Here is a 24,736-nt window from a genome sequence, read left to right as displayed (position 1 = left end):
AAGACCTTCTCTTCTCTTGAAATATCATTCATCATCCATCCTCCTTCTACCCTCCTGGCACATCACTTCAGCAGCCCCAATCTTATCCCATATTGCTAGTTCCTTTCCCTCCCTCCTTGGCTGGTTCTAGGGTAAACTTCACTTCCATCTGTCCCCTCCAACGAGTCCCTCACATCTCCTCCTTGGGCTGCCAATCATATGCCACCTCTCTGCCCCCACCCCAGGGCAACCAATCAGAGGCAGCCATCCTGCTTCCCGCGTGTGACTCAAATTGGACCAATCAGAGTCCTTGCAGGGGGTTGCCATGTGACTGCTGCAGTTATGGGCTCAGAGTGATGCATTCTCGGCTGCATAGCTCTGGCGGCACCACTCACAATGTGTTCTACAAAACATTACACTCAGAGGGAATCTAAGCCTGAGTCCCAGAAGAAGAAGCTGTGGGAAGGAAGGACTCACCAAAATGACAAGTCTAAGAAACAAAAGTCAAGTCTACATCAGGCAAGGCAAGAAGGGCTTTTCTGGGTGCCAACAAGCCAGGAAGGAGGGGACTGTAGCCAAGTAGGTGGGCCCTGCCCAGGCACATCTGCTTCCCAGACTACCTACGTTCACTCCCAGGGAGCCTGATGCCCTCACGTGGGCCAGCAATCCGGCCACATGGCTACCGCCAGCCAAGGATCCCCCACTGTGCCTGCGACAGCCCCCAGGGCAGGCCCAGCTGCTTCCAAGGGTGGTGTCACAGTGCCACACTCCCATGGAAGTCTTAGTGGGCTCACCTGTCACTCGCCTGCTGTGCAGAATGGGGTATCAGTTGGAGGGGACCAAAGTGCTAGACACCAGGGCTTGGGGGGTTGAGGGGAGGCATTCTTCTTATGGGAAGACCAAGGTTGCTGGGCCTGGAATAAGTGTGTCCTGGGAGGCCACAGTGCCTGGGGTTGGGTGAGGCCAGTGGAGGCCAAACCTTGGGGCAGACCGATCTGGTGAAAGGGAAGTGGGGCGGGAGATGAGCAGCTGAAGCCGGGTCCCAGCCTGCTGCGTCGCCATCACCGCCTCCCCACCATGCTCAGTGCTCCAGAGTCTCTGTGAGGAACAGAGCCCGGCTGGCACAGCCTGAGGACTCAGGCAGGTCAGGTTTGTTTTCCTTTAGCCCCCAACACAGATCCACGCAGCCCTCCTCCCTCTCTCTCCTTCCCCACCAAGGCCCATCAGAGCTGAGCGGCTGGCTCTGGCAGAGTGCTGGCTCTGCTCTCACCTGGTCACCTCACTCTGCTGGCCCTGAGGCCCTGCTTTCCCCTGCCCTGTTCCTGGCTCCCAGCCCCCGACCACCCCAGGAAGCCAGGCCCAACCAAGGCCAGGCTGTTTTGGAAAAGTGTTGGGAGGTGGCAGAATGTGCGGTCTGTGAGTTCCCTCCAAACTGGCGCCCCAGCCCCTGGGCAAACAGCGGCCGTGTAGGCCTGTCCACAGCGGCCTGTGTTCTCCTTCCAGGCCAGGAGATCCCGAGGGCAGGCAGCCGTGTGGGGGACGTCACCGACCCGCTGGGCCTACGGGGGAGAGGCAAGGACAGACTGGGTGATGACAAGCCAGCCACCCGCCCCGCTGGGCCCTCCCACCCCTTGGCAGGGCGGTCAGACCAAGGGCAGCCCAAGGACCACGCTTCCTTCACCTCTGCTGCCACACAGGACATTCCACTGGGAGAGATGGAATTTACACTCTGAAAAACTACTACCTTCCACTGGCACGTTTCCCAGGGGAAGCTGGGGGTGTCCGTTGCTGCTTCTTGCTGACCCTGGAGACCTCCATCGGAGGGATCCGCCTTGGTGGGGCATGTGCTGTGCAGGGCAGGTGGCCCCCGTTCTGGCCCAGGACCAGCCTCTGCTTCTGTGTGGCTGTGAGAAGTTCCCTGCTACGCTGAGACTCTGCTTCAACTGATGCAAAACAGGAGATCATCTTGCTCTCCCCTCCCCAGGGTGGAGATTAAGGCTCGGGGAGCAGAGACCTGCGCTGGGGAGGGTCAGGTGAGGCAGAAAGATGGCACAGGGAAAAGGACAGGTTGAGCAGACCACCCAATGGCACTGTTCAGGAGATGCTGGTGATGCCCCTCTGGGTGCCAGGCTCTTTGAGAGAGGCCCTGTGTCCTGGGATGTATCTGGGCCGAGGTTGGGTCTGACTGAGTGTATCAAAAAGAAACACTGGAGGGGCTTCCCTGGTGGCGCAGTGGTTAAGAATCTGCCTGCCAATGCAGGGGACATGGGTTCGAGCCCTGGTCTGGGAGGATCCCACATGCCGCGGAGCAACTGGGCCCGTGAGCCACAACTACTGAGCCTGCGCGTCTGGAGCCTGTGCTCTGCAACAAGAGAGGCCGCGACAGTGAGAGGCCCGTGCATCGCGATGAAGAGTGGCCCCCGCTCGCCGGAACTGGAGAAAGCCCTCGCACAGAAACGAAGACCCAACACAACCAAAAATAAATAAATTAATTAATTAATTTAAAAAAAAAAAAAGAAAGAAAGAAACACTGGAGCCACAAAATGGCCTTTTTCAGGCTGGCTCAGTGGGGGCTTGGGGAGGGGACCTGGCAAGACAGGGGTTGAGACCAGCGTGGGCATTATGAGGCCTTGCCCTTGCCAGGGCCGGGGCCCCCAGTTCCTGGTGCAGCTCCAGGGGCCACGGCTCCGCCACTCACTGCCCTCCCTCCCCACCCTAGGTTCTGGGGACCGCCCTGGACATTCCTTGTCTGGCAGTGGACGACGTCCTTTGCTGGGTCACCTATGGGCTTCTGGGACAGTCAGACTGCAGAGCGGCTTTTCACAGAGTGTGAGAATGGGCAAAGAGGACATGGATTCCGTCGTCAAGTGGGCTCAGGGAGCCCTGCAACCTCTGAGCTCTGCACCGTTCAGTCCCTCAGCATGCCCAACCCCAGGCTCAAGGTCCTGAGCAGTCCCACAGTGAAGGAATCTGCCCAGCGCTGTTTAAGCCCTTCCCCAGACTGATTTGATCCCAGAATCCATTTGCTCCTGCAGCACCCATGAAACAGGCTCTGAGAAGTGCCTCACGGCGCATGAGGCTGGGAGTCGGGAGAACTGAATTCTGCTCTCCTGTGTGCCACGTGGCTGTGGACGTGTCCTCACTCGTGTCAACAAATGGACTCTGCAGTGCTCTGCTTGCCGTGTCCAGGACCGAGACACCTGGCCCAGCCAGGCCCAGCCACACGGCCAGGGACCCAGCCCCCAGCTGCCCCGTGCTGCAACAGGCCTCTGGGGACGGTGGCCCTCCAGGTACATCCTCCCCTCCCCAGGGAACCTACTGCTCCCGGGATACAGTCACGGACCTCTGTGTGCTTTCATGCAGGCAATGGGGGCTGGCCCCGCAGGGCAAACACTGCGGGGAAGGACTTCCTGCCTGACAGGTGGGACTGGGTGTTGTTGAAGGGAAGGTGGGTGGACGGGAGGACCCTTTCATGGAGCTGGGAAGGCAGAGACCAGAGAGCCAAACGAGGGTGAGTCCTCAAGGTTTATTGTAGAAGCCTATAAAAGAGCCACAAGGAGTATTTCCAAAATCACAAAATGCACAACTTTTTTTAATATGCAACATGGAATATTATATACAGATTAAAACCACGACAGCAAAAACACTCACACGGCACCAGTTTCATATCAAAACAAAACACACAAGTGCTTTTTCAATATTAAAACAACTGTGATAAAAACATATTAACATTTTGAACCATGTTTACAATAGAGGAAAAAATTCATATTTTACTAAATAACAAATATTTAACAGCAAAAACTTTATACTAAATATCTATTTTGAATTATAACAAAAATAGTACTTATAATAGTTTATAAAGACAGACACAAAATTATAACATTTATGAAAAAACAAGTTTTGTGTATAAAATTATATTATAGCGATCTGGGCAGGGTCAGGATGGTGACCAGAACACAAATGCCAGCGCCCAACATTGAAAGTGCTTCAATCTGCAAGCCCATGGCGGGAAGAGTTTTGTGGGGTTTTGTCTTTTCAATGTCAAGTTACAATAGTAGGAATGGTAAGTGAGAACACATCACCCATCTAATGCTACCTCTATAAAACCTACACACTAGCACACAGACACGGATGGATGTAAAGAGGAGACATGGGTGAGTCTCAACATTGGAACCCTCCTGTCAGCCAGTCAAGAGCTTTCTTCAGTTCTCTTCTTATTGCCTTTGAGACCCAGCGGGGCAAATGATCCTTCTTCCCTCCCTCACAGGGATCCCCTCAGCCTTGCCTTCTCTGCCCCTCCCAGGCTGGTCACCCAAACCAAAGGTCACTGAGGTGTCCCGCAGCCCTCCAGCTCCCTGCCCCTCGCCGGGGCCAGGCCTGGCAGGCTTCCTGTCCGAAGCTGCACTTACAGCAATCCTCGATATTTAGTCAAAGACATTTGGTTCAGGGCAAGCTGGGTCAGCTTAGAGGAGCATGAACCTTCCAGACACCGGGCTTTTTTGTAGGTAACAGATTCTGGTGCACCATGCAGCTATTTTCAAGCTTTGATGAGTCTTTACACATTTTTGCCTGTTTTTCAGAATGGGGCGGTGGGGTGGGGGAGGTTGAGAGATATTACTCATTTTTTTAATGTCAATTTTTGCCAATAACGTCTGTGCCACACTTGCCTTTTAACAGTGAAAAGGTAGGAACCAAATGAAACAGTTGAGAATGGGGGTGACAGGACAGTCCGCAGGCACGAGCCATTCCTGTAAAGCCCACCACAAGGCAGGTGTGCATGGGGGCGGCAGTGGGGGGCTGCCGCCTGCCCACTGAACACCACTGGGGGGGGCACTGAGCTGCCCGCAGTGGTCACTGCTACGGAGAGGCAACCGGGGAATCGACGTCCCGCATTCCTCTTCTGTGTGTTTTTGATTTTCTCCTAAAGGGGATTCACCGCTTTTATAACATCAAAAGCCAACAGAGAAACACGAAAAGCAAAGAAAAACTTGAAAACAGACAAAACCACTTAGAGACTCACCAAAGGCCCCAAACCATCCCCGGGAGGCATCCCTAATTGCCAACACTCAAAATGCCAGTGGCAGGAGCTGCTCTTCTTTCATCCCCTGGCCAGCCGGTTTTCAACCAAATCACTTCTGACAAATCACACGTACCCTCCTCCTCAGCTCTCCCTGCAGCGCCCTCCTCAGCTGCCTCAAGACCAAGCAGAGGGCCCGAGTCAGCTCTGAGGAAGGGCTGCCTTCTGCACTCACCTCCCCTTGCTTTCACCTGGTCCCCGCACCCCTGAGAAGGGCTAAGCAGACAGTGGCATAGAGGGGGGAAGGGACTTCAAGGACACCTTTCCAAGGGCAAAGGGCAAAGGGTGAGGGTTGAGGGAGGGACGACGGAGGCCCTGGCTCCCCGTCAGAAGAAAGAACCCGTATCCTTCCCTATACTCACTAGCCAGAGTGGAGGGCACTGGGGTGAACAGTGACCGAGTGGGACACGGCAGCAGCCTCCAAATCCCCGGTGATCAAGGTTTCTGACAGAGCAGGGAGGCAGGGAGGCGGTGGGCCGTTTCCCCATCCCCACCAGGGGACAAAGGCAGATGTGCTGGATTTCACCTCGGGAGTGAGGCTCTGAGGTTGAACCCACAGAAGGTCTGGCGCCTGGGGGAGCTGCTCGACCCTAGGCCGGCGGGGGGAGGCGGGGGGGAGGGGCGGTGGCTGGGTCACTTGCAGAAGTCCTGCCGGGGACAGCTGGGATGGAGGCCAGGGGACGGAGGAGATACTTGTTCCAGTCCCAGTAACACCAAGATTCGGTTATATTGTGAATAAATATGGGGGTGGGGGGAAGGCCATCCATGAGCCGAGGGCCTTGGGTGTATGTGTAATCGGGAGCAGGGCGGGCTCCAGGCCGCCTGGCAGAAAGGTGCGGGTGTCAGTGCGCGCGCCCAGGGCCACCAGGGAGGATGCTGGGAGGACAGGGCCTGGGGCTCCTTTGCCCTCAGGTCAGAAGAGAGAAAAAGTAGCAGCAATAGGTAATTTCAAATGTCCTAAACGGCAAGGGGTGGGCCTCCAGGCTGGTTACAGCCTGGCCCCGCCCTGCCGAGGGTGACGGGTGTTCTATTACCCAGGATGCTGTTCCCCGCGGGCGCTGGTGACCACACCGGGAGGGGCACTCGTCCCATCTGAGCCGAGGCAGGAGGGGAGGGGGTGCTGAAGAGAGGGCCAAAGGGGGCACCTCTTTTCCTCCCTCCCCCCATGTCAACCACCTGACCTCACACGAAAAGAATCCAAAAGAAAAGGGAGGGGAGAGACCAGTTCAGAACATCACGAGCAAAGGCTGCAGCACAGCCGACATCTAACACTGTGATGGGCATGCGGGGTGGCGGGGCCAGGCCCTTTCCCGGGGGAGCTAAGCTGTTGGGAACTGGAGAGACTAGAGAGAAGCAGGGGCCAGGGGGAGAGCCCGACCCCGGAGAGCCCTTTTGACTTGGGGCAGGTTTGCCAGGGAGGGGAAGAGGGGAGGGCAAGGCCTGGGGGGGGGCCCTCCCTCTTCCCCGGGCTCCAGCCCCGTCCCGCACACAGGTTTCTGCCCTTCCGTCGCCTCCCGCCCCGAGGCCCGGCACCCTAGACCGTGGCGCTCAGCATGGCCTCCGTCTCCGGCAAGATCTTGTTCTGGTTGGAGTCTAGGCCAAAGAACTTGACACTGAGGCCATCCACAGGGTGCAGGACGGGGACCAAGGTGATGCGGGGGAAGGTCCGGGTGGCCAGCTCGAAGCGGCTGGTGCTGGCCAGCTCCACCGCCAGCACCTTCAGGAACAGCTTGGCCAGGTGCTTGCCCAGGCAGGTCCGGACACCACCACCGAAAGGGAGGTAATGGAAGCGGCCGTCCTTGTCCTCGCTCCGCGCCTGACCGAAGCGATCAGGGTCGAAGACGTTCACGTCCTTGAACACGGGCGCCGTGTCATGCGTGTCCCGGATGCTGTACATGACACTCCAGCCTTTGGGGATCTGAAAACCCTGGAGGCAAGGCGGGGGCAGGGGTGGGATGCGGTGGTGAGAACCAGAGGAGGTCTGAGAGGACCCAGGACCTTCTGCCTGCCAGCCCCCACCCAGATGTTCCTGGAGGCACCCCACTGTGGTCCCCGGGGGCCTGGCCAGCCTCCCCTTTTGGCATGTCAGTCCACCTACTTATACATGTCCCCATGCAGCTTCACAGCACACCCAGCTGGGCTGCACCTGACCCAGCCTCTGGGGCAGGGTCCCTGCGGGGTCCCTCCCGTCAGCCTGAAAGCACCCTGAAAGCAAGCACCGTCTCCCCACGAGGCTGAGGGACCCCACGGGGAGCTGGTCTTTCCCGTCGGCCAACCCCCCACCCCACGGCGCACGGGCCCAGCCTCACGTCGAGCTCGAAGGTCTGCAGCACGGTGCGGTAGCCCCCGGAGACGGGCGTGAACAGGCGCATGACCTCCTTGATGACGCAGTCCAGGTAGTGCAGCCCGCTGAGCGTGCTGAGGCGCAGCGTGCCCTCGCAGGGGCAGCCGCCACTGTGCAGGATGCCCTGGGCCCGCAGCTCCTCCCGCAGCTTCTCCAGCACGGCCGGGTGCTTCAGCAGCTGCATGATGAGCGAGGTGCTGGCGCTGGCGGTGGTGGCGTAGGCGGCGAAGATGAGCTCCAGCGTCCCGTCCTGCAGCGGCAAAGAGGCACCGCTTGCAACCTGGCTTCGGCCTGGTGGCCCCAGCCTGGGGGCAGCCCCTCTCTGCCGGTGTCCCCCAGGCCCCGGGGTCATCTAGCTGGGCCCTGCTGCTTCCTCTGAGCCTCACGTTGCTGAGGCATTTGGGCCACGAGGGACACAGGTCACGGGTCCAGTCCCCTGGCTGGGCAGAAGCACGAGCCTAAAAGTCCCTTGGGGAAGGGCTGCTTCTCACTCACCGCCGGATTCCAGGGCCGGCCTCAGCAGCCCTGATGAGGGCAGTGAGCTCACAGCAGAAAGAGAGCGGAGCCCAAGGAGCAGGCAGTGTGCGGGCGAGTGGGGGTGAGGTGCAGGGTCCCAACCTGGGCCTCCGGACTGGCAGCCCCAGCTCCTTCCTCCCTCCCCGGGAGAAGGACATCCGGTAGGTGGTCAAGAGAGCTGAGGGGCTGGGAAAGCGGTCTGGGGTCATACCCACGAGGACCTGGGATGGGACTGCAGTGAGAAGGCTGAGGGAAGGTGGTCCCCAGAAGACTTAGAGCCCCTCCAGGGTCCTCTGGGGAGCAGTGGTGCCCCACAGAAAGGCCCCACCAAGTTATCTTATTCCAAGCCCTGCATTTTACAAATGTGGATGCTGAGCCCAGAGAGGGGAGTGAAAGAACAGGTCCTTTACTTGCCATGGCACCACCTACAAGTCACAAAACTTCTTATGAAATGGGAAAGTCTTTGGGGTCCTTCCTGGCTCATGAGGAAAAAAAAAAAAAAAACTGGAGCTAGACTACAGGGAAGCAGAGACAGTAGGGACAGAGCAGTTGGCAGTGAAGTGTCCACAGGCACCTGGCAAGCACGTGGGTGGCAGAGTGTAGACGAGGACGAACTAATGCTCCCTCCTCAGGTGGAACACCCACCCTAAGAAAGGGCAGGCAGGAAGCCCTTCCTGGAGCCCAGTGTGGACAGTCTTGGGGTCAGCAGCCCGACTGGGCACAGCCAGTGCCAGGCAGGCTGGGAGAGTGTCAAGCGTCACCCACTTGAAAAGGCTGCTCTTCCCCAGGGGCTGAGGCTGCCCTCCTGCAAGTGGCTTCTCCTTCTGGGCCCGCATTTCCCTAGGTGACCTCCTAGGGCTACTGTGAGCACGAAATGCACTGAAATAGTGAATACTGGGGTGGGGGGCTGGCTGGGGAGAGTGAGGGGGTCAACGATGCTGCGGACGCCGCGTCTGTTCAGGGTTCCTAAGAACCAGTTTTCGGTATCTTTTCCAACATGGTGGACGGGACTGTGGGTGGGATGGAGCGAGTGGGGCCCAGCTGCTGTGAGGACCGCTCACCACCAGGACTGGGTGCAGGGCAAGCCGCAGGGAGCGCAGGGGCGGCCCCACCCGTGTGGGTGCTTCCACCCTGAGCAGCCCCAGCACGGAGCGCAGGCGTCTGTGCCGCCTGAGGTGGGTGGGGAGGGGTGCCCCACCTTCAGCTCCTGCATGGTCATCTCCTCCCCGTGCTCCTTGCTGCTCTCGATGAGGATGTCCAGTGCGTCTGAGTAGTCCTTGCCCTGCGTGCACTGCAGCTTCTCCCGGATCGCCTTTTCCAGGCCCTTCTGTAGGGTCTGTCGCGCCTGAATGCCCTGAGGCGGGGAGGAGGCCATCTGGTTACCCAAGGGGAAGGGCAGGGTCACGGAGGGCCTCCTCCCAAGGCCGGGCAGGGCGGGGTGGGGACTCTTCTGAGAGTTTCCCATCTAAGCAGCAGAGACCCCGGGTGAAGGCTCCACCTCACCCTCCCGCTGAAACCTCCCCCCTGTCTGTGTGACCAGTGACCATCTTAGCAGTCAGCTGCCCCTCCCTCAGGGTGGGCTCACGGATGCCCATCTCCTCTCCTCCCAGGCCCTGGGTGCTCACCCGCCGGTAGCCACTAAAGGGCAAGTCGACAGGCAGGGAGAAGACGTTCTCCACAAACTGCTGGTAGACCTCAAAGAGGTGCCCGAGGTCCTCCTCGGGGATGCTGAAGCCCAGCAGCACCCGGATGGCCATGCGGAAGGTGAGCTTCTGTGCCTCCTGGTACACGTTGATGGCCTCGGGGTGGCTGCTCCAGGCACGGAGTGTGTCCTGGATCACCAGCTGGATCTTGGGCAGGTAGCTCTCCAGGGCCTCGTGGCTGAAGATCTTGGAGAAGACCTGGAAGGCAGAGGGTCAGATGGACTCTGGCCTGCCCGCTCGGCCCAAATGAAGCACCGTTCCCATGACCGTGATCAAGGAGAACTCCAGGTCCTTACCCTGACCAAGCTCAAGCCTTTCCGTCTCCAGACACAGTCCCTCTGCTGGCTCCTCTACTCTGAACCCCCCTCCTACTGCCCACGTCTTGGAGGGGAGGCAGGGGAAGGACAGGATTAAAACACAGTTCATAAAGTCGGGACATTCAACATCACTCACAGGGTGACCTGAGCTGTCATTCCTTGCTGAAACCCCAGAAGATCATGTGCTCCAAATAACGGCAAAGCCCGAGGACTGGGCAGTCCAGCTGCCAACAGGTCTGCAGGCGATGTGGCCATACCAGAGTGGGGGGCGACACAAGAGGGCGCTGGGCAGGGCTGGAGGGGAGGCTGTCCCTCCACTGCAGGGGCCATTCCCGAATGCCCAGGCCACGGGGCAGACGTGCCCAGGAGGAACAGAACACAGGTGAATGGACTGGACAAGGAAGAGGTGGAAAGCAGTAGGTGGCTCTTTTACTCCACTGATGGGAGAACAAGAGAGTCCAAGGCTAGACTGCAAGCAGGACTTCCTGAGACCCAAGACTGCTCTCACTCCCTGGGAAATACCTACTGGGCAGAGATCATGGGGAGTTTGTTAACTGGGCCATCCAAATGTCTTCAGTGTGGCCGGGTCTGGAGGCACAGGGATGGGGGCAAGGCTTCCCACCTCAAAAGATCAGAAAGCCAAACAGAAGGCCTTTTAATTTCCCGCATCTTCCCGGTCCATTTTAAGCAGCCAGTGAGTCCCTGTTTCCACCTCCCTTGCTTGCTGTCCTCCTGATTCCTGAGCAAGTTCCTCAGCCCCCCTGCCCCCTCCTCACCCAGATGCCCCTGCGCACAGTTTCACGCTGCTGCCCGGGGTGTACAGGAGAGGGTAAGATGTTAGTTTATTTACTGTTGGCCGGTGGGTCACACGGGCAGCCAACAATTTCTAGCCTTGACCCCCAGAGTCCAGAGCAGAAGGGGGTGCCCCCACCGGGGCCAAGGGAAAGTTCACTGGGGAAGGCAGAGGAGGGGGGGCAGCGCAGAGGAAGGAGACAAGTATTCCTCTAGCCGCACCCCCATCAGCCCCACGCAAACCACACACACGCGCCCACCCTCCCCTCCTGCCCCCAAACACAACCACCGCACAAACTGTAAATGTGAGAATTTCCCCTGCAGTCAGCTCAAGGAGGAAAAGGTAACATTTTCCTGGCCTCAGCCCTGCATGGCTAATGGGAGGGCTGGTTTGCAGAAATAACAGTGCTGGCCCTTCAGTGGCCCAGCCAGGCGTTCACAATAGCACTTTCATTCCGAAATTCCCGGTGGGCAGAGGGAGGGAGGGAAGGAGGCTGGTGAGGGGCAGAAAAGCCAGCACTGTTTGGGGCTGCTCCTGCTGCTAAGGGACAGCTGAAATGTAGAAGGATGAGGGGAGGTGGCCAGGGGCAGCCCAGGCCTGGTCAGGTCACTCACACCTTGCTCAGTTGTGAGGGCCCCGGGGAATTTCCAGGGCCACCTCCCCCCAGGGGTGCTCTCTGCCTCAGCCCCGCCCCCCTGGACCTTAGTGTCCTTAGGATGCCAGGTTCCACTCTTGGTCTAGGAGTTTTATGGGTAGGAGTGGGGCCCTGCCCCAGAGCCCATCACTGGCCTACTAGGGGCCCTTACGAAACAGCAAAGAGCCCACAGAAGGAGCAGTAAGTGGTCCGTGGGAGCCAAGCAGGCTCATGAGGGATGCAGGAATGATAACTCCGTGGCTGCCAGGCGCCGGTGGGGAGGCTGGAGGTAGGGGGGCCAGGGGCAGGGGGGCCACGTCTGGCCAGAGCCAGCCAACCCAGGGCACAGTCAAGGGCACTGCCCTGGAGGGAACGTAGCAGGGGCTGGTCAGGGCCCCCAGCACACAGGAGACCTGGGCCCAAAGGTGGGCATGTGGAGGGGGAATCAAGCAGAGGCCCATGCCGACCAGGACCAGCCGAAGTCAAAGCCAGCTAGGCTCCTAAGATGCAGTGGGTGGTGAGAAAAGGCAGGCTGGGCACCCAGAAACCTGAGTTTTATTCCCAGATCATCCACCAACTTACTGTGGGATCATGGCCAAGTCACCTCGCGGCCTCACGGTTTCCTCATCTGTAAAGTGGTAAGGTTGAACCAGGTGATCTCTGTGGTTCCTTTCAATGTACAGATCACACGAACACCAATATCCGTGTGTCCCTAAGTAGACGCTATCCCCTCGAAGAAGCCCAGAATCTGGCACCGCATCAGTCACCTGGTGTAAGTGCCTGCCAGGCCCCCACTCACATACCTCGTATGGGCTACGGTGGCTCAGGAGGGGCCATCCCAAGGTTACCAAAGGGGGAGCTCTGAGGGACCCCACTGCACCCCGAGGAGTGGCCAGACAGGACCCAGGGACAAGCCTTGCCCTGTCTGTCCCAAAGGTTACATTCCCTGCGCCCTCTAGCGATGGCCGGCTGAATCGTTCCTTCTCCAGCCTTGGGGGCCACGGAGAGCAGGAAGGACCCAAGGGGACCTGGGACTGGGCAGAGCGACTCCAAGGGCAGGGGGTCCACACCTGACCTTTAGGTGGGAGGGGGCCCTGAGCAAGGCCAGGAGCTGAAATGACCCCAGGAAGCCTGCACCTGCAGGGCCCCCGGGGTGGGGCTTTTGAAAGAATTGCAGCCACGACCAGGGCTCTTATCTTGACCCAAACAGGAGTCTCACTGGATGCTCTGGGGTCCCTTTCCTCCTGGCTGTCCCATGATTCTCCTCAGAGGCCCCCAGAGGTAGAGAAACTACCCAATTGAGAAGCCGAGCAAAGGCAGATTGAGGGCACTCCAGGCTCAAGGGGCTTTGCTCGGTGGTCACCAAGTCCATGCCCCTGCCTCCCGCCCAGCTGTTCCACAGGCATCAGAGCCTCCCAGGCGCCGGGAAACTCCAGGGCCTCATCTCTGGGACCGTGCCCAGGGTTAACAACGCGGGCACTTCCCAAAGCCAGGGCAGCCCAGAAACCACCGCCCACCACAAAGGCCAGGAGGAGGCGGAGGTGCTACCCAGGGCACAGGAAGGCCTGGGCACGTGGGGGCGGTCAGGGTCGGGACTTGGGCACAGGGGAAGGCACTGGCGGAGCAGCTCATTGTGAAGAGGGGAAGGGTTCCCAGCGGCCCCAGAGCCCACGGCCTGACCGCAGTTGCAGCAGGAGCCAGGGCTGCTTTGTTTCCCTCTGGGGCTTCCCTCGGAATTCCCACAACTGAGCCAAGAATGCTGGACAAAGGTCACCGGGAACCAGCCTGGCTCGGGCAGAGCCCTGCACAGGGAGCCGCAGGTATGGACATCCCATCAGGGTTGGCGCTGGGGAGAGCAGGGCGGAAGGGCACGGGAGACCTGGGAACTCCAGGCACAGACACGGAGCAGGATGGGCTCTGGCCTTGAAGGATGTGCTTGGAAACCCTCCCCCAACCTCTACGGGTTTTCCCAACAATGCAGTTGGCTCAAGAGCCCACCTCCCGGGTTCTCGCTCTCCCTGTAATAAAAGCTGAATCCACAACCAGGGTCTGGGGGGACCACCAGGGGGCTTGTCAAGGCTCAAATTCCGTATAATTGTTCCTACAAATGTCTCCCCCACACCCCCAGACCTCCCTCCCCACTCCTGCCTCTTACCCAGCGGCCCTGGGAGGGGAGTCGTTCACTGGACCCCCATGACCCTGCACGCTGACCCGCTCAGCCAGATAACCTCCCCTTCTCAACTGGCGGCTGTGGATGGATGGAGAGAAGGAAGGCAGCCTCAGAAGCGGGAAGAGCCGGAGAGGGGACCCACTCCCCGGTCCAGTGACTCAGACCGGGAGGAATGGAGGCGGCTGCCCGGGAGGGTGGGGGCCTAGGCAGGCCACCCCGCCAAGCCACCGGAGCCGCGGCCTGCGGAGTGGAAAGAATAACAGAGGGCGGGCAGCCGCCGAGGCAGCTGTCCGAACAGCACAGGGGTGAGGCCAAGGTGCGTACTTTATGCTCAAGTAGGGGGAGGACAAGAAAGGACGTCATCTCTCAGCTGCCTGGCATTTCCACTGAACCTCCACTGCACCCTGGCCGCCTCCGGAGCCAGTGCCCACTCGGCCCCTCTGACTGGGAGGGGCTGGCCAGACCCCCCAGCCTGGGTATGCCCCTCCTGGGTCCCCAGCATCTGCGGGCACAGAGTATCTGTCCCCCACTCAAGTCCAGCTCTGACTGTGCCCCCAACCCTTCTACACACGACAAAAGCACACGGTGGATGAGGGGAGAGCAGCACTTGGCACACACCTGCCGGGCTCTGAGTTCTGTCCAGACCCTCCTATCCCTCCTCCAACCACAGAAAAACCCCCTTAGAAAGCTGAGGTCCAAAGAAGGAAGGGCTTTCCCAAGGTCACAGTCCGGGGCGCAACTGGCCACACTCACCAGGGTCCCTGAACACCCTACCTCCCACCAATCCAAACCCCGCTGAGCCACCCTCTACAAGTCCTGGGGGCTCTGGATGTATCTAAGAGCTAGAAGGGGACGCTCCTCTAGGGCCCAGATTTATTCTAAGGGTAAGGCCAGCTGTTTCGGCTACTCTGTCAGCCCCTGGAGGCACAGCACCCCCGCCCTTCAGCCCCAGGAACCTGGAACAGATACGACAACTGGCTTAGAGGGATCAGGGCCAGAGCAGACCCCAGCCAAGCCTCCCCACTTCCAGCCAAGGCCACAACTGTCTCCCAAGGCTGCGAGAGCGAGCATCACAGCATCACAGCCTTGGACCCCACCCTGCGCTGGGAGGAGGGAGGGAGGTGGAAGGGAGGGCCCACACCACTCACCCCTGCCTGACACAAGGGCACACAGAGGGAGGAGCCCACTCCCAGGCGCCCTGGCGGCTGGCCGTGGGCACCCTCCCCCGCTGACCTTCAGAGACATCCGCTCCTGCCACCTGCCCCCTCAGCGGCCCCTGATGCTACAGTAACTTTTGGTGAAGGACCTCGGCTAGCAGCACAAAGGCTCCGTGCCTCTGCCAGGGGGCGGGGACAGAGCTCCCAGTAGCAGGGGTGCCCGGCCATGCCACCGCCTTCCCAGCCCACACAGGTGGAAACTTCTGCCCTGAGCTGAGCCTGGCAGACATGACTTTGAGGCCAGAGGCTGTGCAGTGGTTCAAAGGCCACCTGGAGCCAGTCTGAGCTGGCCTCCCCCAGGACCCCACGACCATGGGCCCTCTTGGCTCTGCCCTCCTGCTGAGGCACCTCCTGGCCTCTCCATCCCGACATAAACCCCAGCATACAGAGGATTTCTGAGGCGAGTGCGGTAACCCTGAGCCTGAGCTCCACCCCGACCCAGGACGGGGCCCAAAGGCCAAGTCAGTGAGGATTGGTGGCTGGGCAGGCCGGGCTTCTTAATTGCTATCCCCAAAACGTCTGGAGCTGTTCCCCCACCTCAGCCACGGGCACAGAAGTCCCTGAAGCCAGGGGCCAGGGTAGGAGGGGCAAGAAGACCACTCCTAGGGTCTCTCCAGTCCAGAGTCCCAAAGCTAAGTTCATCCTTGGGATGCACTCCAAGTTCTCTGACAGAATCTCAAGGCCACTGCCTGAAATGCCCTGAAGATGCTGGCCCTTTGGTGCAAAGAGGCCCAGCCCTGTCTCCAAAGGAAAAGAGGAAATGTCTGATCCTGGTGTGTGGGGTTGGGCACTGGATGCTTCCAGAACTACCCACGACAACCCACCCCCCTTCTCTGGTAACCCTCCCCCCACATCTTCCCTATCAGACTCCATCCACCCTTCCAGGGCAATACTCAGCTTCTTTGCATACAAAGAGAGATGCAGTCCCTCCCCCATGAACCAGAGACCTCCCAACCCCAGGTAGGAGAGGGGTAACAAAGGAGGAGGGACAGAATCTGAGGTCGCAGCTATAGGGACACAGGCCTGGCTTCCAGAGAGGATTCTGTTAAGAGTGGGCAAGGTATTCTGGACGTTCTCCCTGGCAACCCTACCCCTCTTGGCCCTAGACCACCAGGGCAGCCTGGACAAACACCTGGAGTGCGGTGATGGCTGTGAGGAACCCCTTCCCAGCACATCTGGTCAGACCTCCAGAGAAGGGGTGGGGTACCAGTCCCAGTGGAAATAGTGACGGTCCTAGTTCCCCGCCAGCAGGGCCTCAGCACACCTGGCCCCCACTTCCTGCAAGTACATCCTAACCAGGCTGGGCCTGGCCCAGCAGCCCGCTCTCCAGCCAGGTCCCTGCTTGCAGTGTGGGCTGGCTAAGGCAGCGTGCGTGGCACAGGGCAGTCCCCACCCTGGCGAAGTTGGGTCCACCAGGCATTGGGTCCAGCAGACTGGTCATTCTCTCCAGGACCAACATGTGTGTCTCCGAGTATTCTCTTCTCATCCCTCCAGCTAGATTCTACTTCTTAAGGGCAAGGACCAAGTTTCCAGCTTCTATGCTTGTATCTAACCTAAGGCCTGCTACTTAACTCAGTAAACTAAAGTTTATGGAACATCGATTAGAGATTTGGCGGGGGAAGGACGTTCTCATCTGCCCATTTAACATAGGACCCACACACATGCCACACAGCAAGCACACAGCTAGTACACAGAGAGATGGCCCTGCTTTGGGTTCCCAAGCCTCTGTCAGGATGAGTTGGTTTCTGGCTGCTCCCTTACCCGCAAGGTGCTAGAGGGCAAGGGTGCCTGGAGAGGGAGACTATCTATGTCTCATCTGTGGTCCTCCTTTCTGGCCCCACCCAGGTCCCACCCCCCTCACCCTGTCCCTCACTCCAGCTTCCTTCCCTGTGTATTCCTCCAGCAGCATTCATCTGTGCTCCCCCCCTCCTCCCTGCCTCCTCCCAAATGGATGATGTAAGCCAAAACCTTGGGGCTTTCCAGGAGGGCCCTCCCCACCTGGAGGCCCAAAGCCAAGGCAGGCAGAGGGTGCACGGAACTGCAGGGCAACAGCCTCTCCCCAAAGCCCTCTGCACCCCCAGGGTCTCACACTCAGGTCCTGACCAAGCCTTCTTCCTCCCAGCACTCCCTCCCCACCTCCACCCTGACCCTCAGCTTCTGGCAGCCCCAGGTGGGCAGGGCTGAGGAGGGCTCTACTTGGTGGCTTAGAAACAACTCTTCCCACGGATGCCTGTGTTGCAGGCCCTGCCCTGCCTTTTCTTCCTTTCCCGACCTGGTTCAAGTCCCTGAATCTCTCCAAGCCTCGGGCTCCTCTTCCCTGAGAAGGGAACAGTAATTGCTTTCTTGTCAAAGTCTTTATAAAGATAAAACGAGGAAGCAGCCACATTCTTTGGAGCTGGGTTTCTGAGGCTCAGGCTCTCTCCTAACTCTTTGAAATACGCTTTTGGTGGAGTCACAAAGACTAAGAAAAAAAAGGAGTGTTCGGCATATTTGAAGAGCCCCCATTCCTGAGCCTACGGCCCCCTCCCAGCCACTCCCAAGAACCCTCCCCATCTGCCCCCGGGCTCTGTTAGCTGCTTCCTGCTCTAGTGAAGCAGATGGGAAGACTGCTTCAGGAGCCCCTTTCCCAGCCCCTGAAATACGTGCTTTAGCGGAGGGGGGGTGGAGGCGGGGGTTGTGTACGTGCTGACCAGTCCCCTCTGATTTTTCCTCCTTTTGTCTGTCACGGAGAACTACTCTTCGCAGGCAGTTCGGAAGACGACAGATTCTACAGGATGAACTCCTCTGTTCACACACAGACGTCCGGAGGAGGGGGCTGCCCCACCAAGGCCCTCTCCTGTCTCCCAGGCTCTGCCACTTTTCCCGGAGATCAGAGGCTGCCTCTCCCTTTCCCTTAGGTTTCAAACCGGGTGAGTCCTCTGACCCAATGGAAAAAGTGAAGGGAGGGGAGGTCGTGCAGCGATGCCCCTCCCCACCTCCCCACCCCCCCACCCCAGTCGCGGCCGCTTTAAGCCGGCGGGCCGGCGCCCCGCCCGCCGACGGCTCAGCTTTCGGGTTACTGCAGTTCAAACAGCACGTGCCGCCCGCGCTCTGAGCCACAGCGGCGGCGCTGCCCTGGGAGGGGGCGGGGAGGCTTGCCCCTTGCGCGCTGGCTCGCCTCCTCCGCGCCTCTTCCAGGCGCTCGGGAAATCCACAGGATAAACACCCACTTTCTCTTCCTCTTTATGGGAGGGGGTAGGTGCGCTTTGATCCCCCGCCGCGCCTCGGCTCGCCGAAGTTCTCCCACCCCTCGCCCTTCCCCCTCTGTCCAGACCGGTGCGCGCAGTGGCCCAAATTTCACCTCACTCCTCCCAGGCAAGGCCCAGCAACCGCTGCCCACAAGGTGCCCCCAGCCCCCGCGCCTGCCCGCGTCGCCCTTAAGCAACCTGTGGCCGGGAAGCTAGGTGTGATTTTAGAACGATCCGCTTCCAGTCCTCGGAATTCCAGGGGACGAAAAGGAGGAGCGCTGGCCACCGTCCGCCCTCTCTTTTTTCCAGGTTTGTGCAACACGACGATGACAGGCGTTGGACGCCCCTGTCGCCGCATGTTAAAGTTGTCCAAACCAACCCCCAATTAGCCACCCGTTGGGCCTGGTAGTGCGCACGGCGCGGTAGCTCAGCAAGAGGGCAGACCCGGAAGAGGCCTGTACAGGCCCTGGATCTGGGATCGCAGCCGTCTAGGCAAGGAGCTTCGGGATCCTCCCACATGGTGTGCAAATGGGGGCGCGGATTCTGGTAGGGACGTCCCCGGGTCTCCGAGAACTCCTTACCCCGAGGGTGGTACACGGGAGAAGAGGATCAGAGCACGGTTGCGGGGCTCTTGGCCTAGAGTTCTTACCTTGCGCTTGTTGCGGTGGATATCGCCGATGGAGTTGGCCACCGTGTTCGGGCCCAGCAGCATGCGTGTGCTACGTGGCCACTCGGTGCTCACGAGGTGGTGCTCGCCCATGAGGATCTTGCGTACATTCTCCGCGCCCGTCACGCGGATTAGCGGCCGCCCGAGCAAGTGCGTCTTGAACACGTTGCCATACTTCTCCCTCCGCGACGACTGGAAGCCAGAACCCTGCGGGTGCCACGCAAAAACTTTCTCAGGGCCCACATCTCCAGATGGGACACCCGGGAGGCCCAGCCTCGAGGGCCCGCGGGGGAGGGGCGGAGGATCCCACCCGGGGCACCAGTCCCCTAACCCCACACACACACACGCATGCACGCACGTAAGTTTTATTTTTCACAGCATGCCTAAGAACTGGGGCCTAGAGGATAATAAATAAATCAAGGGGGCGAGAGGCCCAGGGCACCCCCCCTGGGAGGTTGTTTTTTAGTAATGACTTGCGGGAGGGAAAAGATATCCTGGACTGCGGGACCAGAAGCTAGAACCTCCGCCTCCCCCCTCCCCCGCCTCGCGCTCGGGAGACTCTCGGAATAAATATTTCCAGGCTCCCGGCCACGGGCTGGCGAGACCCCGCGGGGTGGCCGCAGGCCAAAGATTATTTATAGCGGCGAGCGGTCGGTGCCCGGAGGCAATCACTACAGATGGGGGTTGGGGTTTCCTCCGTTCGCTGGTGTGGGCCGCGAAGGGACCCGGCGGCCCTCTGAGGGCTCCGCAGGGTAGAGTCACGGGCCGGGAGCCGCGATTTTCCTAATGCAATATGCCCTGGAAATAACTGAGGAGGACTTTCGTCGCCGCCCTGGAGTTCGGGACGCGAGAGCGGAGGAAGGCGCTTCCCGCGGGGCGGGGTAGGGCTGGGCGGGGCCGCCGTCGCAGGTAACCGGATCCCCGGCGGCGGCGGCGGCGCGAGCGGAGCGGAGCCAGGCCCCGGCCCGGGCCCGGCGCTCGGAGGAGCTGGCTGTGTCGGCCCCACGCGGGTACCGGAAACAGAGGGGACCTCCGAAGGGCGGGAGCAGGGGCGTCCCGCTCACCTTTGACGTCGTAGCTCGCCACCCCACCCCGCATTAACCCTTCTCCGGCCGGGGCAACAGCCGGTGAGAAGGGGAGGGGCGCCACCTGTCAGGCTGTCCCGCCTGCCCGCCTGCAGACTTGCGGATGCCGGCTCCAGACCTGCGGGGTCATGCACTCCCCGAAGGGACGCTCCGCTTCCTCTTTTCCCGGGTTGGTCCCCCTCCTCACTTTCCCTTCTTCCACGGAAAAGCATTCGCCAGTTAGATGTGTACACACCCCAGCCCTGCCGAAAAGTGACTCTGCAGAACCCGGAGCCCTAATCACTTTTCCACGTGTGCCTCCGGCCCGGGCGCGCGACAGAGAGCGAGCCCGGAGCGCCCGCGCCTCCAGGAGGGGGCCTGGGCCGCGGGGGACACCGCCCCACTCCCAAGTTGGCGGGTCGGGGAGAACTCCCGCCACCCTGCCGCGGTTCTAGACGGCGTCTACCCCTTTAAGAGAAATCAGGGCGAGGGTGGAGGTGCGACAAAAGGGGGCAGAGAGCGGGGTTCCCTCCCTCGGTCTGCTGTACCGGTCTCTCTCACTACTTCTGACTCTCCTCTCCTGCGTTTCCTCTGTTTTTCTTTTCTTTCGACACAAAAGTTGGGTTGTGAATTTTCCGAGGTCGCCGCCGCCTTTCTCCCGCGGCACCCCCTCCCCCGCCTCTGATCTGCCTAACTATAATTAAAGTGCGTTTTTTGTGGCATTAATAAAGAGTTATTTGTCCGCCGTTTCCACGGTCTTCACAAAGAGGACTTTCATAGGGGCGGCCGCTCGAGCCGCGAGTCCAATTTATACAAAAATGTTGTATTTTTAGCCCTGGGCTCTGTTTAGATGGCGCACGGTGGAAACGGAGAGCCCTTGGAGGTCCCCCCGTAAAATCTGATAAATGACTCCGAAAAAATAAAGCTGGGATTCAGAGGACTCCCATTAACCCCTTCAGTGCTTCTCTACACGCGTCTCCCATTTCCTTCTCACCTCAGAGTCAAGGGCCCCGGGGGCGAACGGATGGGGCGGCGCAGGCCTGCTTCCCCCTCCCCATCTTACGTGCGGGTCGGACGCGGAGCCCCAGAGGCCCTTGTGGGATTCGGAGAAAAGGTCAGGGGACGTAGGTGGCGGGGGTGGGGTGGGGTGGGGGCGGTGAGGAAGGGGGGGCGGTGACAGACCGCGAATTCTGCAGATTGGCTCTAATACGGCAGGGGCCGACGCCCCTGTGAATATATTTTATTTCCTAAATTCTCGGCCAAAAGCCTAGACCACCGCTGCAGTTAACCCTTTAAGTGTGTTGGCACGGGAGAGGCTCTGGGGATTTCTTTACGGCAGCGGGGCGAGGGGAGGTCCCATTGGTTGAAATGAACCCCACCTTGTTGCACGAACAGGCCCCCAAAGAGCTGGGCTGATTCCGGGACTTGGGAAGACCGCAGGGCAGAGGAACCTCGCGTGCCCCTCCCGCCCCAGCTCTGCTGTCAATTGGCGCGGGGCGGGGCGGGGCTGCGCAGGGTGTATGTGTGTGTGCACGCGGATTACACGCGTCTGTTAATTTCAAGCCAAGCTTTCGCACTTCTAAACTCACAGGTCTCTGCGTTCACCTCCCGCCTCCGCTTTCCCGGGCCGAGGCTGTCTGTTTCAGTACAGCCAACCTTCTGCTAACTCCTAACAGCATCTGCCGGACAAACACGCGTGCACACGCCCACACAACACACCTTCCGCGGTTCACCCAGAGGACCCCCTCCCCAAAGAAAAACCTGCTGTGTATCGAATTGCAAAAGCGATTATCTAGCACTTGAGGATGTTAATTCCAGGTTCATCTCCCCATTACGTACCTGGGTCTGGTCCCCGACGCGCCCACCCCCATTATCACCAGCAGTGCGGGTTGTGTGGCGTCTCACAACAAACACAAACGCACTCTATGGGTCTCACACACACCTCTCCCAAGTTACTCTCCCCTGCTAGACTGTCCCCACCCAGTAAGTAAATAGACCCTTTTCTCCGAAAGCCGAGAAACCTCGGGTCTCAGGCTTCTCGTTTCCCTTGGGTTACCTCCTTCCTCCCCCACCACAAAACACACACACTTTCTCAGACCGTAGAACGGTGCTATAGTACCTGGCGTGGCCGGTGACGCGGCGGGAACACAGCCCGGGTCTGAAAGGGGCAATCCTGGCTGCCACTGGCCCACTCTTTCTTTCCCTGACTCAGTTTTCGGGTCCCAGTGACACCGCCAAAGCCCGGGAAGTCGACGGTGACTGGGGCCTGGAGCGCGAAGGGGAGGCGAAAGCGGCTCACGACTGGATGCCCCCTCCGGCTCGCGCTGCGCGGGGAGCCCCCAGGACGCTCGACGCACCCCTGTTGAGTCGCTCGCGACTGGAAAAAGTCGGTCTTGGGAGCCCTCGCGGATTCGGGAACCTCTCTTACAGCCCCTTGAACCTGCGCACCCGGCGCCAGCGGGCTCGGAACCACTCCGCAGGCGGGCAGGGGAAGCCCGGGCGGCTCAGGCAGAGAGGAGGGAAGGGGCGGGGCGGGGACCCGTGCCTTCAGGCTCCCGGCGCCCCCTGGCCGGCCCGCGGCTCCATCCGCCTGGTGCTCGCCGCTAGCGGACCCTGGAGAGCAACGGAGCGAGAGCGCCCTTACCTGTAGCAGCCAGTGGCCGGTCTCTCCGATGAGCGGGAAGCCCATGGAGCCCTTAGGGATGGGCAGCTTGCAGCTTTTGTCGCGGGTGGCAGCCCAGCGCAGCTGCCACAGCTGCTGCGACACGGCCAGCAGCAGCGTCACCGACACCAGGCACGCGGCGAGGGTGGCCAGCGCCGACACCAGCTCCAAGCCTTCAAAGAGCATGTTGGCGGCCGCTCGGGGGATTGGCTGTGCTGGCCGCGGCGGGGGAGGGGAGGGCCAGACGAGAAGGGACGGGAGCGGCGGGGGAGGGGAGGCTGCTGCCGGGGGTCCTGGCACCTCCGGCCGAAACAGAAAAGGAGCAAGGGGCCGAGGGAAGGGAAGTGGAGGCTGCGAAGGGAGCGGAGACAGTGGGGGGGAAATCGCCTAAAAGAAGAGAGAGAGGAGACACGAGGCGACTCGGAGTGTAACTTTGTTTGTTTGTTTGTTTGTTTGTTCCCTTATAGCGGGCTTAGGGGCTGCTGGAGGGGTGGTGAGACGAAGCCGTGAATCAAGCTGGTGGATTAGCTCTCCCCGCAACCATCACACTCGGAAAACTTTGGAAAACTTTGTCCAGCGGGAGCCTCTCTCGTAAGCCCCTTCCCCTGCTTGGGGGAAAAAAAGGGGGGGGGGGGACAGAGAACTAGCGGAGAGAAAGTGCGATCGATTTGTCAAAAGTTTTCCCCTCAAATTCCTAGGTTAAAAAAAAAAAGGAAAAAATCCTGAATCCCCAAATTCCAACGAACCCAGAAACTTTGGGTGCGAGAGGGAAGGCTCCCCGGCTGAGGCGAGTGGAGAGGCCGAGCCCAGCGCCCCTGTGCTGCCCCGGGCGGCGCGCCGGAGCCCCAGAGCCGCCGCTGCACCCCCGAGGCGGGCGCGGCGGGCGAGGCGGCGCGGCGGGCGCGGGTGCGGAGCCGGCGGACCGCGGCCCGGACGGGACGCAGCCGGCGACAGAGCCCCGGGCGGGCGCTGGGGCGGCGGAGGCGGCGGCGGGCGGGAGGGGTGAGGTGGGGTGGGGTTGGGGGAGGAGGTGAAAACCCGAGCTGGGCTATTGTATCAATTAAGAAAAGGCAGTCCGTCCCGGGACGCAGTCTCTCGGCTCAGGAGTTGCTGCTGGGAGAAGAAAGGGGGGGGTGGGCAAAGAAAGGAAGGCAAAAGGAATGAAAGAAGGGAAAAAGCAGGAGGCAGGATTTCAGGGCTGATGGTTTTAAAAGCTTCTCTCAATGTGAATTTGTGCCTCTGAGAGCCAGGCGATGCGTGTGTTTATATAGAGCCGGGAGGCTGCGCCGTGGGCGCTCCGCCAGCACCCCCCACTCCCACCCCCACCCCCACCTCCGCCGCGCTCTCGAAGCCGGAGGCGTGGTGAGAGGCCGGCGGCCGGAGCGTGTGAGCGCCCGCCGGCCTCCAGCCCCGCCCAGGCCGCCCGCGGCCCGCAGCCCGCCGCCCGCCCCGGACCCACTTGTAGCCGCCGCAGGATCAAACTCAGTTCACCTCTCGCCTCCTCTTCCTTCTCGCCGGCGTCTCGCTGAGCCCGGCACCTACAGACGGACGAGATGAGACACACACACACACACACACACACACACACACACACACACGGTGTGCGCTCGCACGGTGCCCGCTTGGCTGCTAGGCTACTTCCCTCCCTCTTTTCCTCCCTGTCAGGCCCCGGCCCCCTTCTCGCATCCCAGGCAGTCCCGCGTGGGCCGTCGCCCCAGCAGCTGAGGTCTCAGGCGGACTGCCCCTCGACTGAGAGGCGCCAAAAGCCCCTGAACCTGTGCTTAGGGTCTCCAGCTCCTATCCCGTGGGACCCCGCTGGCTCCTATCTCCCGGAACCCCTCAATCCTCTCATTTGCCACTCCCAATCTCTCCTAGCCGGGGGTCCCCCATCCCGGATCTGGACATCCTCAAACCTCGGAGGCCAAGGTCCCTTCACCTCCCCCCCATACGTCTCTTACCCTACAGGACCCCGAAGTTCCCCTCTCCCCGTCCGCGTCCCGGGCAGCTGACGCTGCAGCCTTCCTTTCGGGCACCTCGAGACCCCCTAATTTGTTGTCCCCTCCGTCCCCCCCCGCCCCCCCGCTGCGTCGGAGGAACCCCGATGCTGGTCCGGTGAATGTCCCGAGAAGAGGACAAATGCTGCGGCTCCGGCACCCGGAGGCGGGAGGAGTCGGGTACAAGCGTTCATTGATAAATTAGTAAATAAACACGCCAGGTGAGCGCGGCCACCTTCTCCCAGGCGGCCGCTGAGGGCCCAGCGCGCGTGCCTGTGCGAGGTGTGCGTGTGGCCCGGGGCCGCAACTGTGTGCGCGCGCGAGTGTGTCCCCGGGTCGGCCCGACGTCTGTGGAGCTGTGTGGCGTGTGTG

The 24,736-nt window shown here is 60.5% G+C and overlaps 1 protein-coding gene across 1 annotated transcript; it reads right to left on the bottom strand.

The window, feature by feature from the left end:
• Window positions 1-3,503: 3,503 nt before the first annotated feature.
• On the bottom strand, window positions 3,504-23,969 carry LOC118906118 (cytochrome P450 26B1). Its single transcript, XM_036873416.1, has 7 exons — window positions 23,830-23,969; window positions 22,353-22,757; window positions 18,627-18,851; window positions 9,542-9,817; window positions 9,115-9,270; window positions 7,366-7,650; window positions 3,504-6,983 (listed from the first exon to the last, which is right to left on the bottom strand). The coding sequence occupies exons 2-7, from the start codon at window positions 22,554-22,556 to the stop codon at window positions 6,591-6,593; spliced, it is 1,539 nt and encodes a 512-aa protein (XP_036729311.1). The 5' UTR covers window positions 22,557-22,757; window positions 23,830-23,969; the 3' UTR covers window positions 3,504-6,590.
• Window positions 23,970-24,736: the final 767 nt, after the last annotated feature.

This window comes from Balaenoptera musculus, chromosome 13 (genome assembly GCF_009873245.2).
Source record: "Balaenoptera musculus isolate JJ_BM4_2016_0621 chromosome 13, mBalMus1.pri.v3, whole genome shotgun sequence".
Classification (NCBI taxonomy): Eukaryota; Metazoa; Chordata; class Mammalia; order Artiodactyla; family Balaenopteridae; genus Balaenoptera; species Balaenoptera musculus.
The sequence above is the reverse complement of the archived record's forward strand: the minus strand, read 5'-3'. Positions and strand labels throughout refer to the sequence as shown.